Below are 15114 nucleotides of genomic sequence, written 5' to 3' on the forward strand. Positions count from 1 at the left end.
GAGCATATATATTTTTAATTTTCTTCACTTCGAATAATTATTTAAACATTTTTCAACATATTGTCAATAACTTAATATTATAATATTCATTTTTTAGAATGTATTTTGAATTAAAAATATAAATAATCTTTATAGATCGAATGCATACACTTTGAGAGTATCAGCACTATTCTCGAATGTATTTTTTAAAATAATTCATTAAAAATTTCTTTATATAAAAAATACAGTTATTATGAAATATTTATCTTAGAAATAAATAACAATATAATGTTTTGAATTTGTTAAAACTACAGTACATAAAGTTGATTTATTTATTTATTTCTTTTAATATTCTTATAAAATATTATGTTAAAATTCTTCTAAATTTCGAAAATAAAAATAACTTTTTGTATAAGATTTGCATGAAATTATATCTTTATTTTTCAGAAATAATTTTTTCATTTATTAGATAAAATTAACGCCATATATATAAGATATTTTATGATTATATTAATTTTATGATTCTAATTATGACATATGTGCCTTCCTATCATTTTAATAATCAAAAGTCAAGTACCTATTCTTTTAATTTTATTTATACTAGAGTTTTTCATTTGTATTTTATTTCCATGACCCATCAAGTGTTAAAAGTAATATGAGTGTATGCTAATTTTCTATGTACATTGTGTATGGAAAAGAAATCATTAAGTTATATGAACGTGAAGTTATTTTCTCAATAAATTATATATCATTTATATCATCATATTTTTCTCTACCTAATGATATTCATATTATTATTGAATATAAATTAAATTGAATGTAATTATATTAAAATTAATTCATTTTTAAATACAAGATTTCTTGTTTCAATTACTTTATCATATTCGGCAAATGAAGCTGCAAATTGTCAATAAATTTAATTCCACGGTATACAATACTATAAAATTATATAATGTGAAACTATTGTTAATTTGCTTTTGAAATGTATAAATACATGAAAATTATATGTTTTTTAATTCCATCAAATAGTTTTTTAATCTAAGCGAATTATTAAAAAAAATAAAAGAAAATATATATATATATATATATATATATATAATGAATATGTTTTATTTACATACAAGACAAATAAATAATAAACTATTTTAATAAAGTATTTTAATTAAGGACTTTGTTCATAATATTACTGAATAATATTTTATCATCTGATTATTTATTTAAAGTATTTTAATTAAGGACTTTGTTCATAATATTACTGAATATATTATTACTGAATATATATATTTATAGATATTCAAATGAAGTCTAAGAACATATTTTTTTCTTAAATTTATTTAAAGGAAAAAATTTGAATTTTCATTTTGCATACTGTGATATCACAAATTATTAATGTAATGTAAAAATTTAATTTTTTTCTCTCATTTACAATCTCTCGTATTATTATTTGTATATAAATTAATTTATCAATTAGATATTTACTACATAAGAATGTAATGCAAAATTTCATACTTTTATATAAAATTTATTATATGTATGAGAAATGGTTTTACGATAAGTTTTACTATATTAAAAATATTTTTAAAAATTTAACAATTCACCTTTTAGAATTATATTGAAATTATATAATAAATATTTAACACATAATATTTATAATAATAGCAGAAAATGGTTAAATATAATTAAATATGTTTTGTTTTAAAGTTGTCATGAAAGGTATATGTGGTTTATTTACGCAGTCTATATGTATGAATATAAAAATATTCAATTAAAAGTTAAAAATAAATTCTTCTTATGTCTGTAATAGGATCTCTAATATATGTATATATCCTTATTTATATAATATTTTCTTCAGAATGTTTTGTATATTTTATATATTGTAATATTTTATTTAAATTTGTTATTATATGTTTATGTATGCAATATTTTTTGAAATTTACTTTCTTTATAGTCTTGTAAGTTTATGCTGATTAAAACGTAGAACTATATAATATGATTGGTAATTGCAGAAGTTTAAATGTCTATTTCAATAATTGGTGTATTATAATTAATAGTATATATATATATTATTTATTTATTTGATCAGTTAATCAGATAATGCACTATAATTCATTCTATAATAAAAATTATATTTAAAAAATTAAGAAATAATTCTCTTTTGTTTCAGGTGAACAAAGAGGTGAACAGTAGTGGTGAAAGTGTATTTTAAGTGAAAAGAATTCCAAGTGCAGTGAAGCGAAACAAAAATGACCGATTAATAGTGAAATCTTTTCGTATTTTAAATTCTCTTTCTCTCTCTCTCTCTCTCTCTCTCTCTCTCTCTCTCTCTCTTGTCTTACACTTAAGTCCTTTTTATTAACCGAATTCAGGGATTAAGAGCCAAAGAGAATCGACCGGACGTCTAAAAAAAAAACTAAAATCTCACGTTTTGCATGAACCAATAATGTTGGGTGAAGTTACGTGAAATAGTTTTATCGTTGTGAAAAGCACGGGTCATTTTTGAAATCCTTTGTATTCCATTGTTTATCTTATAAACACAAGGATTTTTAGTGCTTCTAATAAAAATCTCTAGCTAAGAAATTGAAAAAGGCACAGGAGTAACGTGAAGCAGGCTTCGCATAAATGGACGTCATCGTATCGAAATTACAGACGTCACGGACTCGTGTTTAACCGTCAAAGCCAATATTTTCCGTGCCGAAGAATTCACGCCCACATTTATTATTTAGCGTGTGGGTAAAATTACTCGTTTGGGTTTCTCCATTATAATCGGCGCCGACGATGAAGTTCCTAGCGAGTTTATTTGGCGATGGCTCGCCGACGAGAATCGGCAGACAATACATGAAAGTGGGGAGAAATGCGCTTTTCGGACCGAGACCGAATCCCGATGCACCAATACCCGTTGACAAGATACCCAAGCCCCTTAATCTACTTGTCGCACAGCGTGGGAAGTTCAAGCACAGTAGGTTCTTTTCTACTTATTATTATCGCTTTTATTTGTGTGTAAAATTAGGAAAACCTTTACTATCCGAAACCCTCATAAATAATCTTTATCGATGCTATCCCTGTATTATTCTCCCGTGACACTCATATTAATGGGAAAAAGACTTATTTAAGAATAAATTCATCTTTAGGATTGGGATGCAAATAAGAGATATTTGATAGAAAAAAAAGGTTTCGTATATCTGTAATAAAAAAGAAGAATTATGTATAAATATTTTCAGATGAAATCATATTTATTTAGCGTGAATTATTGGTAATTAATTTATATGAACAAGTACTTTTAATTAAAAAATTATGAATTTGTGAAAAGTATGAGCTATTCCAGAAATAAATTATATACATATGCATAATATATTTTTTAATAGATGTGTATATTATCAGTTTTATAATGTTAACATTTCTAATGTATTTTGTACCGGATTTATAATATATTGTGATTTCTATTCATTTTTACTTTTTCTTAATATGCAATGAATTGCTACTTTTTACGAATAATAATTGATGCCTATACTAGATACAATAAATTTCTTGCATTAAAGTATTTTTATTTAGATGTAACTATTAAAGTACGCAAGTAGAAATGAATATGAGTGCTTGTAGAAATTAAAATTTTGAATTATTATTACATTCACATGGCATTTATATGAAAAATATGTTAACTCTTATGAACTTTATGATTTATATTTTATACTTTCAATCTGTGTCAAATCTATTTGTTTATTAACAATTCATATATTTATATATAAAGAATTGAATTTATTATTGAAAATAATAAATAATTTTTCTAATACAGAATTAGTAAGACTAACATTACCATTTAATTTCCAAAGACATAAATTAATGTTCAATCGTATATCATGTTAATTATACTAAGATAAATTAATAATGCAAATTATTTAGTACTAATGTTTATTATAATATTAATAATATATTGTCTTAGTTAAAAGAATGAAAATTGCAGTAATTAATTTTTTCTAAGAAATAAGCCGACATTATTCATAAAAGTAAAAATACCTTAAGCTTCAAATACGAGAAATAATATATTTTTTAAACATCTATATATTTCATTATTATTTAAATAAACTGCCATAAATATTAATTCCTGTTAAGCTTCAAATAGTGTATTTTTAATTTTTCATTGATTTTGATTAATCATTTTGATAATCATTCTATACGTTTCTATATGTCATAGAATTTTATTATGTTATGAATAACTCGTTGTAAAAACTATTAAAGTAATTATAATAAATTCTTTTTATATTACTGAAAAAGATATTTTAATGATTATTTTCGAATATTATTATTTATTTCATTATTCTTCTGCAAAATTTGGTGTTTAAATTATTCGTTTTCCAAATGTCATAAGTATATTTTATTCAAATCATTTCAATTTAAAAAATAATGTCCATGATAGATTTATTCTAATCTAATTTACTTAATAGATCTTATTATAAATTCAAATTGAATTGCAAATGTCAAGGCTACTTAAAATATTATTATTTAATAAATATATAATAAGTGATATTTTTTTATGCGAGGCAAAATATTCTTTTAGACATTGCATCAAAGCTCATTTACAAAAATGATCACAATAAGGGCATTAGAAAAGTAAGTTTTTTCTTACGAGTTTTTAATTAATAAAGTCCAATGACGCAGAGCAATTTAAGTGTTAACGTATAGTGTCTTATACTGTATGAATCACCTTATAATAAATTATGGGATAAAGGGACCAACCGGTTAAGCACGTACGCACGCACAAAAATACAGACGTGCAAAATCACATTTGGATGATGGCGTAGAGTTTGCAAAAGAAGTCGTAATAAGTTTTTTCATGATGAAATTCGAACGCGCTCTCTTTTCTTATGAGAATATATTTCATATAATTGGATAATATTTATAGTAGTTTATTTAACATTATGAAAACGGGTATAAACTATTTATACATTGATATTAACATTTTTGTTTTGTTTCTATAGTATAGTATATAATGTTATAAAACATTTTTACTTTACCTTCATCTTATTTCATTTCGTGTATCAAGTATTTAAATAAGCAAGTACATTAATCGTTTGCTGAGATAATCGTATTTAATATATTTCACGATATTTAACATTTTAATTTTTATAATGAATTGTAAAAAAATGTACGCATATGAAAAGTTGGATTTTTAATACTTCATTAGGGAACTCATTTTCTTAGGCAATCTTTGATTAAATATACGTCGTTAAACTAAAATGTATCATTTTTATTACACAATTTCAATATTCCGTGCAATGTCTTTGCAATAAAGATATTAAGATATTAACAATTTAGTTGCCTAACATTATTTAGTTACAAGGTTCAGTTTTTAAAAATTTAAACAGCTATTTTTGTTTTCTAAGCTCTCAGCTACGTAACATAATAATTTAATATAATATCTATATAAATTAAAAGAATAATATATATCTAAATGTAATAATAAATTAATTTAATGTATCAGTTTGCAAGACAAGCAAAACGAATGAAATCGTGAATTTTTTGAGACGAGCTATTTTGTCATAAATGATGAATTTGCAAAATCACTACATTAATTCAGCATTTATAATTGTATAGTTGATAATTTTTGTTTTTTAGTTTTGATAGTAAGAAATCGTTTTAATTTAAAACGTAGTTTATGCGTTAATGCGAGCATAATTGAAAGCTTTTAAGTCTTGTATAAAGGAATGAAAAAATAAGCAGATTTTAAATTTTTCTACACTTATGAGAAAATTTAATTTTATATTAATGAAATAATTCTTTCATAAAAACATTAACTGTCAATGTAACTGTATGCAATAAAGTTTCTGTAATATTTTGAAAATTTTATATTTCAATATTATTTTTTAGATTGAAAAGCGTTTAGTCTTCTTTATCACTACATAATATTATTTTTAGTCATATTCGAAATTTTGAACGATTTAATAATGTTATAATTATAAATCAATGTTAATTCAGAGTTTTGTAAAAATCAACATTTTAATATTTTATTAAGTCATTAAATATATGAACAAATTGTTATTTTGTTATCACCAACATACTTATGATGTACAACAACAATAATATCATTTCATTTTTACCACAGTAAGAATATAAATGAAAAACAATATATATATATATATATATATATATATATATATATATATAGAAATTAGTAAAAAAATTAGGAAATTTAACGACTAATTTTTGTACAATAAGAAAAATCTGAAATATAAACACTCGTAACATTATAAAAGTAGTTTAAAAAATAAATAAAAATATACTTATGCAAAATACAGATAAATAGGTTTTCTATGTTAATTATATAATAATCATTCGTATTATCATGGAGTGGTTAGATAAGCAATAATAATAAGAATAATTAGCGATAAGAAATTTTGATGATTTTCTATCTATTGACGTATTAAAATATACTAATCAACAGAAGAATTCTGTTAGATCTGAATTTTAATATTTTTCACTTTTATATGATAAACTTTGTGTGAAGTGAAATTTTTTTTTTATATTTCAGGATAAATAGTACGATTAACATAATCTTTGCAGATGCATAAAAATTCCAGTACATTATGCGTATGATGCACTTAAGATTTCAATTTCTAATTTCTATCATTTCACCATTAACTATTTGTAGAAAGTACAAATGTAATTGTAACTGTGATACACATTAGTAATGACTATAATAAAATTAAGAGAACTTTCTATTTTTGAAAGATTTATAGTGGTATTATGTTTTAAAAGTAATTAAATGAGATAATGAATTATCTATGTCGAGAATTGATATGTGCAACTCGTTTATAAATCTAACGAGAATTTAATTCTTATGTTTTATTGTTTTGATCGAATAATATTCTCTTTATTATCTTATTAAACTATTGTTTTTCCAAAAAATGATATTCGTCTAAAAATCAATCTGTCGCTTGTAAGTTAACGAGTATATCTTTCGTAATAGTAATATTGCTGGTTTCGAGATTATGCAGTAAAAAGGGAGGACAGAAATTTATCCTAATTAACTGCAGCTATTCGCATTTATATTATTAATTGTGTGGCCAATATTCGGATGAGATTTCCTGAAATAAATTTTAGGATGCACTTGATGAATGTAATATCTTGTAATGATATCCAAGAATTATGCGTGCAGAACTGTATTTACTATAACAAACTCGTTAGTTCCTAACTTCTTTATATTTTTTTCATTAAGACATCAAATCAGTTGATCATCCTTAGATATAAGCACAACTTTAATGATGACAAGTATAGTAATTGTTTAGAAATATGCAATCAAAAACGTGTACTGAACAATTTCGTATAAAAGATTTGGTTCAGTATTAGCTTAAATTTTATGTAATTCAAATATAATTATCAATATTATGATTTACAGATCTTTTGTGACTTTGCAAATTCATTTATTTTATATAATAAAACATATTTTCAACTCTCTAGATAATGCAATTAGAAAGAATTTTCTGCTAGAAAGATCGTGTTTTCAGTCTAATAAACACTCAGTAATATCGTAAGATCTTTAAAAAAATATTCTCAAATATAAAAATGTTCAAATTGATTTTCTGTCTTATGCTTGAAGCAATTCATTAACAATTATTTTGTTTTCCTCGAGTCTACTAATCATCAATTTCTAATAAACTATTAATATAAAGTTACCTAATATTGAATTTATTTCACGTAATTATTAGATTTGTTTAGTTACACTATTATTCGTCCATCTAATTGTTATTAAAAAAGTATTGCAATTGTTTAATAGCTGTGATGGATGTCTGCCGTGTTCAAGAGAGCAATAGCAATGGCTTCAAGGATATGAATGCCATTTGAATGTTTTAAAATGTCATTCCATTCGCTTTTACAAAATAATAGTCTTCTTTTTTTTTTTTTGAACGACGTTAATTAATTTGGCCATAAGCTATCTTCTTTCTATTCGAATCCCTTTAAGGAGCAGAGTAAGTATATTTTGTTCCATTCTTCATACTACGCAATAATAATATTTATAAATAATTTCAGGCTAAAAATTTTGTTCGATACTTATTTATGAGAAAAAACTTTCTTACTGAAATCATATCAAGAGTATTGATCCTTTATTCAAGAGTTTCAATAAAAAATATATAAGAAAACTAATTGTATTTAATTATGGTTAAAAGTCTGTATGATGCTATTGATATTTTTATCGTAATTGAAAATTTTACGTAGTTAAGATTAAAAAAGCATTTGTATTGTATTACTTTTAATTACAACCAGTAGAAGTAATATTTTGACATTTTCAAACAATAATAAATGGAATTATTTATAGTCTTTATTAAAAACGTAAAAAATTATACTATCAAATATATTATGTATATTTTTATACATAATTTATGCATAGCTTATGAGTTGCGAATTTTCTGTAGTAAATATTATTAATCTGTGTGTATTTATTATATAATTTTTACAGATTAATGAAGTCTGAAATTATGATATCTAAGAAAATACCACAATCATATTAATGTGTAAATTTGCAACTCGCTGAATATTTACAATTTTCAACGTTTTAAGAAATAGTAAATTATAATCAGTTTTCGTTTGGATATAATTGTTATAAGATTAGTTTAATAATAATATTTTTAATTAAATATACTTCGAAATATTTTTTAAAAAATTCATACTCTATAAAAGCATTAGTGCAAATTAGTTACAACATACGTTGGTTTGAGTTTCGATTTCAAGATATTCTGACGAAGAAAAATGCAGAAGTTCATGTTTATTTTACAGGTCCATGGTCATAAGACAATGACACGACCTTCGATGTTAAAGAGAAAAATATTAAAGTCTGTAAATATTTTCAAGAATCAATATTAATCAAAATTTATCAATTTGAAAATTAAAAAGGACAAATTTCATAAAAGAAGGTACAATTATACTTAAACAACATAACAAATATGTTAAATATGTTTAACATTATTCATTACAACATAAAACCGAAAAATTAAGGGTTCCATTGGATCCTAGAAACATTTGATTTTTATTAATTTCTTTATTCATTGAAATCTATTTTATTATTTCATTTTTTAATACATTTAACGATTGATAACGACTATATTACTTTAACGTATTTTTTTCTTATCATATTCTGCTGTAATCAGCATGACTTCATCGTAATATTTTCTAGTAATTTTACTTAATCCTATTTATATACAATGTGTTTTTCTTTAATTATGAAATTATTTTTTATACACATCAGTGTTCATATTGAATTAATTATCGATAATAAGTATGAAAGCCTTTACATACAAACTTCAAGAAGTATCAATATCTATGCACATTTGCAATAATTGAAATACAATTACTTGAATACTTAATAAGAATATTGTAATTTTTACTGCTTAGTAAGTGTTGGCACTGCAAAAAGTAAGGAGACAAATTTGTGTTGATTGAATTTTGCCTTCGAAAGCTGAGAAATAATACGTAATAATAAACTATGTCGTGAAGGGAAAAAATATGCAAAGTGGCGGAATGGTCAATCAATCAAACAGACACATTGCCGATTGGGAGAAATTGACGGTGATCAGCTTGAGGACAGTGCACTTCTTTTTTTTTTTTTTTTTTTTTTTTTTTTTTTTTTTTTGCTCAAACGCAAGAATCGAAACCTTCGGTTAATGAGCTCGGAAATTTCGTGAAACACACAGTCGGGCAATAAAAGTCGATCGGCTGCGCTGCATCGTAATCGACAAGGACGTCTATAACCTTGAGAGCGAGCAGCTCATGATCCGCCAAGATTTCTTACGAAGTGTGCCACATCTCCGGGCGATACGTGCATTATACGTGTGCCTCTGCATATGCGTATCGTAGAAACGAAAGGTTGGCACGCGTTGCTTTCGTAACGAGAGGCTGGGAGTTGGACCTCCGCGCACTCCCCGCCCAGCCTCCGGCAAAGCATCGACTCGTCTGAGCTTCTGATTCGCTGATCATACCGCTGGCTAACGTAATACCTTGGACCCTCGAGGACCCACAATATTACTTAGTTTATGATCCACGCCTATGGGACTTTTATTATGCCTAGGTAATATCTTGTTATGTTGCGGAATTTTCCCATCAGAGTGACATGTATGGCTTGTGACAGATCCCTTTCCGTCCTCGTTTAGATGAAATGTAAATACATAAAATTTCTTCTATTTTTATGTAAAGTACTACTTCTTCGCGTTAAACCGATTCTCGGATTTAGATGATAATTCAAGGTACGATTGCGCTTTCTGTGACAAAATGGCCGTGTGAAAATCGATCTGCATTTTCATAATTTACGTCATAATACCGAAGGAATAACCTTCGTCCGTTGACTTATCGATAAACGATATTTAGAAACTAAAAAGATAATTTCAACTATCAATATATAACCTCGATGATTCTTGCGATACTTGGATATATATTCGTCACGATAATTGTATTTCGTCAGGGAGTATCTAATATAAAATTATTTATTCAATTAATTTACTGTTTATTTGAATTATATGATTTTATATCTTATGCTTATCATACTATTAACATACTTTCAAATAGAAATATTTATGTTGGGATTTACATAAAATAAAAAATTTATAGATATTTTGTAATACAAAATGTAAACAAAACCTTTTTCAAAAAGAGATAAGATTCGTTAGATAATATATTTCAGTGAGGTATAAATATTATAATAAATTTCTTTACATAAGCAAATATCACACACATATGTAGTATGCGTACTATGCACCTACAAGCGCACCCCTTCCCCCCTCTCCCACCCCCCTACCGACCAACATACACGTATATATGAGTATATATATAATTCATATATATAATGTCATTTCGTTGTCTATTTGTTTTGTTTAAGCAAATTACGCATGCACAACTTTAATAATGCAATTATTTAAGAATGTGGAATAAACTTCTCGACTTTGCATTTCAATTATTTATGACTATATTATTCTAATCAATTCCGCATATTATAAACTTAATAACCTATAATAAAATTGTTAATATGATTTAATAGACATTTTTCCTTATTTTTAGTTAAATTACTCATATAGGCATATATATATATATATATATATATAATATTAATAAAAAATAAAATGTCAGCAAAGATTTAATATATATTGTTATTTTTTAGAAATAATTATTAATATTTTAATTACGTGTAATGTTATAATTTTTTTTAAATTTGATTCGGTAAATTTCATGTTATTTAATGTATTTAGCCTCTTGTGTATAATTTAACCATAATGAATAAAATTGTAATATAATTATAAGAATCGATAGAATAAATTAGCTTAAAAAATAACAAACCATTACTATATTCAACAAGCCGTAAGTCAAAGATTTATGTTATTAAAGGGGCTGAAATTGTAATAGTTGTCATGATATTTTTATAAAACGAAGTTACACAATTTTCTTGTCAAGTTTCTACATATGAATTAAGAAACTTTGAAAAGTTTAAATTATTTATTTTATATACAGTTTCTTGATAATTTGAATGCCAACTATAAGTCAGATAGAATATAAAAATATGAATATTATTATGCAAAATTTTGATCATACGAATAGAATATTCTTTTATGTAAGTTAATTATGTACTATTTAAGAAAAATTATTATGAATTAACCGATTTTATAATATAATTATATGGCACGATGTAATTTGTATGCGTATGAAGGAGAAGGAATTTTTACGGCAAATATTTGATACTTCTTAAATTGAATCTCCTTTAAGTTATTATGTGACTAGATAATTAACAGCACATACACCTTAATACACACACACAAGCACACCCACCCACACGCACACACGCACACACACACACACACACACACACATATATATATATATATATACACACACACATATATTTCTTGGCGTAAGGGAAACTCTTTGAAAAAGTTAATTTGAAGATGTTAATTAATTTCCAATTGACAAATAAGTAAGTAATATCTCAAATGTGTAAAGTATTATTGCATAAAAATATTTTTTAATATTTTCAACTAGATTTTTCTACTTTACTTTCATTTACTCGTTATTCGCCTATGTAATACGAATTTAAATGCTATTTCAAGGATTAAGAGGATGCTTATCAGATAATTAGTAGCACCTCACAGTGGGATTTCAAAATTTTTAAATGTTGAAATCCACAAACTCGGTAAAAATACGTAGTCAATTATCAAAATAAGATTTTTATTGTATTTCTATTTAGTTTTAAGAAAAAATAATTCGTCTCGCAGTCTCGCCTTCTTTCCCCTCCCCCCGCCCACACGTTCCCAGATTGACCCGAATCCTACGTGTGAGATAAGGAGAAGAATGGAGGAGATGCATGTTTGACTCTTGATAACGGTGTGAACGTCCGCCAAAGTCGACGTGAAATATATTTGTGCGCTCGTACGTTTGGGCGAGAATCGCTCTTGCAACACATTCAAAGGATGCACCTCTGGGAAAGATGGAGCTCGTTAATTTGCATTGCACGCGCGACTTTTCTCTTAGCACTCCCGGTTCGAGATGAATGCTTTTAACGTTCTTCGTCATCATCATCTACTTCTTCTTCTTCTTCATTGCGCACGAGAGTGAAAGTGATCTCGAAACAGTGATAGTTGTCCGAGGCGCATTCGCTCCTAGATCGGAGTGAGCTACTACGATAGAAAGTTACGATTAGAGTACAGCGAGATCATCGAGATTGCACGTGTCTCTTTTATTCTCCGTACGAGCTCGTAGAGACTATGTTTATGTGCATTAACGTAAGCGTGAGTACATAATGTTTAGAGAGATCTATTGTGCTCACGCGGCCGATATTATCAATGCAAGTTATACAAGTTGTACGATGTTGTTACATTATGCTGGAATTATCATATTGAGAAGGGAGCTGTTATAGAATGCACTCTTTAATAAAATAATCGAATTGAATGAAATATTCCGAATTGCAAAGACTTATTCTCTTGTCGATTAGCTATTTAATTTTTTTTTTTTATGCACCAATACTGTTTACTTATAAACGCATTGCTTTGCGTTTGTAACAATTTTAATAACTGTAAAATCTACCATTAATCTACGCTGGAAAGAAAAATATTATAAATGAAATTTATGAAGGGGCCGTAATATTGTCATTCGAAACAAAGAAAACAGGTGATAGTATATGTAAAGTATTATATTGTCATACTTTTATATATCTTGTTTCTAACGTTGGATTACATTTAATAATTTTATATATTGAATATTTTGAAGATATTAAACGTACACGAATATTCCTTTCTACCTTCAATATTTTTATATAAAATACTGTTTCCTTTCTTTTTTTCATTTTTTCTTTTTTTTTTTAATTCCAACTCTAATAACATTTAATGTCATTGTATCGTATGCGTAAGAATTATGTAAAATAAAATGTCATACATTATCGTATATTTAAACGCGTACAAATATTTAAGTTATATGTGCGAATACGTACGTGATAATTTTGCTGGAAGATTTTATCTCAAAAAAAAAAAAAAGAAAAGATATACCCTTATAATCAATCTTTACAAATACTCGAAACTTATTCAATATCATATTATTTTGGCCAATTTCAATTCTTTTTTGTTTTTTTCCTTCAATTTTTGTCTTTTTTTTTTTAAGAATGAAGAGCATCGAATTGAATAAGCAAATACATAATAAAACGGCACATAGGAATATTATAGGAAATGTGCGTTTTGAAGTGTATAAGGGGACGTTGCAGTTTTGAAAATGCACATCATTCGGTATACGATGACAAACGTAAAATAAAAAAATTCTATTACACCTACTAACAAGAACGTTACTTACTAACCGATGTCCGAGCGGGCAAAAGTTCAAATTAGTAATGCTGTAGAGAGAAAAAAAAAATCTTTCCGAACGTAGGTGCGAAATGATGAAATAAAAAAAGTCAAAGACAGGCAAGGGAGGTCGAAGAGTCTCGAGGCTGTTAGCGGTGGATGAGTCTTTGGTCGCTCGGGACATTCTGGTTTATGCGTGCACTGATGTAACTTCCGTCTCGCGGAAGCTTATGGTTTTGCTTTTATGTAATGGCGAGCCAATCGATGGTGATTGTTAGCATGTTGCCTGTGCGCAGTCTACCTGTTACGTGTCCGCGTCCTTGTTACGTCAATGGGGCCGTAACCCATAATCCCGAGAAATTCCATACATTTTTCAGAATCCTTTTTTCCCTTTTGGTGCTATTTTTCATTTGTATTTACTTAGAGAATGACGCGTAGTCATATTTTTTTACATCTTGTTTTAACGTAAATTATGAGTATATTAATTTCCTTGCCTTATCATTTCAATTCACGATCATCGTTTGTATCATTTAAACGATTGACTTTATTATCCATGATCTTAACTAGATGTAAAATATTTTGGTATATTCGAGTTTTTCAAAACAAAATATTATATTTTCCAATCGATAGAATAAGAACAATAATTTATCATAAAATATATTAAATTAACAGTATTTATATTTATATAAACGTAATATAATATTGACATAAGAGCTGTATAAATGTAATTAATTAATTAGTAATTATTAGTTTATATACATTTGTCTTTTTATGTAATTAATAAATAAAATATAATTATATGTAGTTCTATGTTTTATCAAGCTAGATAATAAACGTATTCTACTATATTATAAATATTTTTTTTCAATCTTACTATTTTCGATATTTATTAATGTTTCTAATAATTGAAAGCAAATAAAAATAATTATCAATTATTTAATAACAGTTGAATTTAATTACCTTGAATAATTATGGGTATATTTGTTATTCACTAATAACTGAACATTTTAATAATTGTTACCATTGCTTTAAACAAATATTTATGTTTAATTGACATGCATAATTATTATTAATAATTATTTATATATATGGAAATATATAAATTAAAATTACATAAATGTTCAGTTTATTAATTCCCCGAAAGAATTTTCTGAAATGTCTGTCTCGACGAACCGGGAAATATAGTCATTTATGTAATAATTTGGCGTGTGCAGATTAGAAAATAAGTGTTTAAGTGTATGAACACATACACTTAAATATGTGTATATAAGACGTAGAGAAAGAAAGCGAGATAGATGGATAGAGATAGAGATAGAGATAGAGATAGAGATAGAGATAG

General features: G+C 25.8%; 1 protein-coding gene across 1 annotated transcript in view; it reads left to right on the forward strand.

The window, feature by feature from the left end:
• The first annotated feature begins 2362 nt into the window (after positions 1–2362).
• dsb (scavenger receptor class B member debris buster) overlaps positions 2363–15114 on the forward strand; it is a 50680-nt gene continuing 37928 nt past the window's right edge. Inside the window, exon 1 of the mRNA XM_011501328.1 lies at positions 2363–2935. Within this exon, the coding sequence (XP_011499630.1) occupies positions 2755–2935 (181 nt within the window). The 5' untranslated portion in view covers positions 2363–2754. The remainder of the gene's footprint in view (positions 2936–15114) is intronic.

Source organism: Ceratosolen solmsi, unplaced genomic scaffold (genome assembly GCF_000503995.2).
Source record: "Ceratosolen solmsi marchali unplaced genomic scaffold, CerSol_1.0 scaffold3, whole genome shotgun sequence".
NCBI lineage: Eukaryota > Metazoa > Arthropoda > Insecta > Hymenoptera > Agaonidae > Ceratosolen > Ceratosolen solmsi.